At 38.2% G+C, this 6,250-nt stretch overlaps 1 protein-coding gene across 1 annotated transcript; it reads right to left on the bottom strand.

Annotated features, from left to right (window-relative positions):
- Positions 1-3,516: 3,516 nt before the first annotated feature.
- LOC132273418 (uncharacterized) lies at positions 3,517-5,518 on the bottom strand. The gene is made up of 2 exons (XM_059774374.1): positions 4,850-5,518; positions 3,517-4,630 (listed from the first exon to the last, which is right to left on the bottom strand). The coding sequence occupies exon 2, from the start codon at positions 4,531-4,533 to the stop codon at positions 4,006-4,008; it is 528 nt and encodes a 175-aa protein (XP_059630357.1). The 5' UTR covers positions 4,534-4,630; positions 4,850-5,518; the 3' UTR covers positions 3,517-4,005.
- Positions 5,519-6,250: the final 732 nt, after the last annotated feature.

Raw genomic sequence — 6,250 nt, 5'->3', positions numbered from 1 at the left:
CACCAAATTTAACAAATCCTCTCTGAAGACGAAGAACAACAAACACATCAAATCGTACCGTTCTTCATCCAAATTTCACGGTGATCAACAACAAGCACATCAAATCGTGTCCTCTTCATCCAAATTCCACGGTGATTCAAGATCAAACTCGTGTAGCCCTTAGATCCAACCAACAAAAAAGAGATCGAATCAGATGACTTTATTCTTTGTAAAGAATATTATTATGGAGGATTGTGCTCAAATTTTCTAAATTAATAAATTACTATTTGCTCCTTATTTTGTTATTTTATTTGCAAACAACAAAATTTATGTGTACAGACACACAGATAAAACTTACCCTATTTTTGGACAATGACACCCCTCAAGTTTCATAAAGTTACCAAAGACACCCTAATGGTAATGAATTGACATTTTTGCCTTTTGACTTTTATATTGACCAATTTAAATGTTGAAATTTCCTTTCTAACCTTAGTAACCCATTTTTTTCCTTCTCACTTCTCTGTGTTCTCTTTTCCTTCATCCTTTCATTTTTTCTTTTTATATAATGCGCGCGCGCACACACACGTATGTATATATATATATATATATCTACTATACCACCAACGTTGTTGCCACTGCCTTAACTGCGTGCCGCCACAATACCCACTGTAGCCGCAGCTACAACAACACCCACCACCACAACCATTGCCACATAACACCCACTACAACCACTGCCGCATCCACACAAACACCACCACACAATACTAAACACCCACTGCAACCACTGCCGCACGCATGCACACACCACCCCAACTTCGCGGCGGAACAATTATCGAAGTCATCAACTCCGACCAGACCAAGATCGCCGAATCCACCATTGCTACAACACTCACCATCTTCTCTTCGATGGTGGTGGCGATCGAGACATCCTAGACGCGTTGAAGGTTCAGATCGGGTCCCAAAACACATAAATATGTATGTATATATACATATACATATACATATGTATATATATCTTGCAAAAGATTCAGATCAAGGTCGATGGTGGTCGCGGATGTGGTTGATGAAGGAGATGATGGCAGCGGTTGTGATTGAGGAGATGGAGCAGTGGAGCTCAATGTTGCATCGTCGATAGAAGCTGGTGAAATATGAACTTAAACCAGAGGGACTTGGATATAACGACGAGGAGATCCGGTGTGGCAGTGGTGGCGGCGTAGTGGACGAGTGGTGGCAGCTGCGCAGTAGATGGGTGTATAGAGAGAAAGGGCAGGGGGTAATTGAGAGAAAGAGGCAAGGGTTGGTCATTTAAGTATTTAGATATTTTATAATTAAAATTAATAAAATAGTGAAGGGCAAATGGATTTTTCACATGTTTTAAGACTATGTTTGGATGATAAATTTCACAAGAGGGTATAATTATCCAAAAATAGGCAAACTTGCATCTGCATGGGTGCCTTACCCCAAACCTTAAGAGGTGTCTCTGTAATTTACCCAAAATTATAATCATAAAACTCCGCATATAAAGTGCATTGTGCACCTTCTCGAGTCGGAGCCGTTGCGAGCACTCCCTCTCGTCTTCGAGGAGCTTGAGTCTGGCCCTAAGCTTCTCTCCCTTGTTGGTAAATTTTTGACTGAATCTTTCAATGTTGTGCTATTATCTTGAAATGTCGTCGTTCAGTCCTTTATCCCCCCATCGTTCGAATTCGAACCTCGAAAGTCCTGCGATTGCTCGCCGTCCATCGTTGCCGATGGTGGTTGTGCTATAGCGGTAGGGACCTCCAGTATAGGCTGTGGATGTGGTTCAATCATGTCATCTCAGCAAGACAAGTTTTAGTCGATCACTGGGCCTCAAACTTTGGCCTAACATTCGGTCGATGGGCCTTGGGCCTTGAACCACAAGCTGATCTCCACAGTCGATCAACAGGCCTTGAACCTCAATCCGACCTCTTTACATATCGTCGATCGACGGGCCTTGAAGCTCGATCCGACCACTTCACAAACTGTCGATCGACGGGCCTTGAATCTCGATCCGATCACTTCACAAACTGTTAATCGATGGGCCTTGAACCTCGATCTGACCTCTTCATAAACTGTCGATCGACAGGCCTTGAACCTCGGTTCGACCTCTTCACAAATTGTCGATCGACGGGCCTTGAACCTCGATCCGACCTCTTTATATATTGTCGATTGATGGGCCTTGAACCTCGATCTGACTACTTCACAAACTATGGATTGACGGGCCTTGAACCTCGATCCGACCTCTTTACATATTGTCGATCGACGGGCCTTAAACCTCGATCCGACTACTTCACAAACTATTGATCAACGGGCCTTGAACTTCGATCCAACCTCTTCCCAAATTGTCGATTGGTGGGCCTTAAATCTCGATACGGCCTTTTTACAAGTTATCAATTAACGGGCCCTGAACCTCGATTTGACTTAGCCACAAACCATCGATCGACGGGCTTTGAACCTCGATCCGAGCAATGAAAAGTTATGGTAGGACTCTTCAAGTGACAAAGGGATGCAAAAGGGATTTTGGAGTGGAGGATGGAAAATAAGTAATGTCTTGCCCACTAAGGCAAGACCCGTTTAAGGATAAGAGCAAAAGACAGCTGGAATAGTACAATTGCCTTTACAGCCTGCCATTTTTTGGATTATTCAATAGGAAAGGCACACTTGGCAGCTGATCCAAAAATGTAGGGATTAGGGCAACATGACCCAAAGAGACATGACCATGACCCATTCTTAAGATGGAGGCCCAACAATGTACCACCTGAATGACCTAGGACTATAAAAAGAGGCAACGACGAAAAAGGCAGGTAGGAACTGACAGCAGCTTTTTCCCTACCATTGCTCCAATTCTCTAACTGGACTGGTTTTCTCTCCCTTCTTCCACCCTTCTGCATTCCTCACATTATTCAGTGGTATATTCCCAGACCTTCTTTGACTCTTCCAGGACCCACGCAGAAACAGGTATCTACACAGGCGAAAGGTCATCGTCATTGCTGGTGGGCATTATTTGTTCCCAGTCAAGGTCTAGCCGTTTCTTCTTCTCTCTCACTTCTTCCACGCATGTAGATCTATATGTATGTGTATGTATGTATTATATGTATATACTACATAGTACACAGACACTTCTTCTGCACTATTAGATGCTCTCAGCTCTCTGCAGTTCTCTCTCCCTTCGTAGCTTTCTCTCTGTGCAATGAGGATGAGGAGAGAGAAAGTAAAGCATGGAAAAGGGAAAATGAAATTGAGGAAAAGGTAAGAATTAGGGCTCACAAATTTTCCTTAATATCCTTCACTAATTAAAAAATAATAATAATAATAATCTTTTAACTATTTATTTATTTATTTATTATTATTATTATTATTATTATTTTTAAGCTCAAACTACTTGGTTACTTAAATTTTAGTTTAAAAAATTTTTAATACTTAATTTCAATAATAATAATAAAAAAAACGCCACCTTTGCTTCTGTGTCTTTTTGTCATGATAAATATTGAAGTGCGAATTTAATTATTTGAGAAAGGATTGTGCAGAAATTATATAATCAAAATTTTAATTATAACAAATTTTGTTACATAAATCAGATAATCATATGAGTAATAATTGAAACATAACTAATGAAATTAATTATGAACCATGACAACTTTTTAAAAAAAAAAAAAATTAAGAACTAAGGGGTGTAAGAATTTAAAGGCATGTCACATCTAATAAAAAAGTAATGATGGTTTGCTGATGATTGCACAAATTCAAGGTTAAAATCCCATTTATAAATAAAAAAATTATAAAATTGATGAAAAAAAAAAAGAAAAAAAAAATAAGATGAGAATTTAGATACATTTAAAGTTGATAAAGAAAACATACTAGTAATGCATCAATACATTCACATCATAGACGCACGTTGATTTTTAAAACACTGAACCCATCAGAGGGGAAAAGGTCAGTAAAATGACTATATATATATCTATATATATATATATATCCCCACTACTTCTTGAACCCTCATACATGAAGAGTTCAACCAGAGATATCATCAATGACTTCAGCCATGTTATCAACAAAGTATTCAGCCACACCAATAGCATAAATTTTATCATCAAACTCATGTGCGAATCTAAGAATTCCATCATCAAACTCATATACGAATCCAAAATTTTCACCATCAAACTCATATACGAATCCAAAATTTTCATCATCAAACCACTCTTCTGAACCCTCATACATGAAGGTAGGAATATGAGAAGCAAGATTCAATATCTCGTCATCACACTCGTAACCTTCACAATCCCTAGCATCAAAAAACACAAATTTTTTGCAGCCCTTCAAAATCGTCACAAGATTTTCCCGTTTGAGGGATGCATACCTCAGGTCCAAGTACTTTATGTTCGGCAGTAAGGTGACCAGAACGCGTGCTTCATCTTCTCCAATGTAGGCTCCTAATCCAATGAAGGGTCCTGAAATTCCTAAACCAACAAAATCATTACAATGAATGCTGACTTGTGTAAGGATTGCTTCCATATTACGGGAGTTTCCAAGCCTTAACATCTCCAAATTTTTCCACTTGCTTATGAGACTTGCAATGCTTTCCGACACTTCCCAGAAGTGATAATTAGAAAACGTCAAATATTTTAAAGCAGGACACCTGAAATAAAAATAAACTGAAATAAATTCTAAAAGTTTTCCTCTGATCATAGTTTTCTTTTAAATTTCGTTAGCAAATTAGATATCAAAGGAAAAATTTTCAATTGGTAAGCTTTGGTCATCTAGCTCCTGTACCATTCAAATGTCTGAAATTATACAAAAACCATCTTCTTCTTTTTTCTGTCAAAAAGATGATCTTAATTAAGTTTCGATATCTTACCCATCTGCGACACGTACAAACTAGGGCCTCCTTCGTATAATCGCTAGGAAGAACTAGTTTAACAGCAAATCCACCACTACGATTGACAACAAGCTTGATCAATCCAGTTGCATCAAACCTCTGCAATCGATATTCAACCACAATTCTTGTTTTGGTGGAGTCTGAGATTTCACGAGAAAAAACAAGGTCTTGCCAGCAAAGAGGATTGAGAGTTGCTTTGTACCATGACTTGCATACGAAGGGAACATCAAATAGCAGGGAATCCATTCCCACTCTCCCAAATATATTCACCAAACAATCATTGTTCAGCTCTTCCCATTTTCGCCCTTCCATCTATAAAAAGGGAAAGTAAACTAAACTGTGAGTCTTATTACCATGGTAAAATTATAAAATAATAAATATAAAACAACAACAACAACATTTCCCACTAGAGATGCAGATAATTTTCACATTGTTTATATTACAGCATTTATTCTGAAAAAAAAAAAAATGCAGACAAAACTGGGGTTTCACATATGTATAAGTAAAATGGAAATTCACATTGTAATTTTTGGACAAACGTAAAACTGGATAAGAAACTGAAACACTACACGAGAGTAGAAACCAAAGACTATACAAACCAGTTTAATTCTTGGACAAAGACTAGGACAAAGAAGTACTTACAGCTCTAATCTTGATCAATCTAGCAATTTAAGCAAATGTATGGTATTGTATCATATATATATATATATATATATATATATATAGATGAGAGATATAAATGGGCAGGAGAGGAAACTGTCCTGGAATCCATGAGTCCCATCAAAGTAAAAAGTATATTAAAGTCTCTGGTGTCAATTACTCCGTACTATTTTCATAATCAAATCCAACAAAAATGACAGTCATGATTCTTTTTTAACTTTAAAAATTAATAACGTACAACCGCTTTAATTATATCGGTTGGACTTTGAAGGAACCATCGCAATGCATCCATTTGGATAACTTTATGTATTTGGTTCATCTTTTATCCAATTGTAGCTATGAAGCAGAGAAACCATGAAGAAAACTAGGGGGTTAAGGATAAGTAAAAGCCAAGTAAAGTAACACAAATGTATAATGACTCACTCTACCACATGGTACGATATTATTCGTTTTGGATTTGAGCCCGTACGATTTTATTTTTGTGCTTCATTCCAAAAAGGGTCATACTAATTGGAGATAACACACTTACATATAAACACTTCACATTTTCTCTACTCAGGCGATGTGGGACTGTGTATCCATAACTCGCCAGTGTGGTAGCTTGATAGTGTCTCTCGCACCCGCCCACGACACACCCGCCCACAAGGTCATCACAATCCACCCCCCCTTGGAGGCCTGACGTCCCCGTCGGCACACTTCCAACTAGGTCAGGCTCTGATA

Source organism: Cornus florida, unplaced genomic scaffold, assembly GCF_030987335.1.
Source record: "Cornus florida cultivar Cherokee Brave unplaced genomic scaffold, ASM3098733v1 CherokeeBrave_3.0.0_Hap2_Chr09, whole genome shotgun sequence".
Lineage (NCBI taxonomy): Eukaryota > Viridiplantae > Streptophyta > Magnoliopsida > Cornales > Cornaceae > Cornus > Cornus florida.
This window is presented reverse-complemented; position numbering and strand designations above follow the sequence as displayed.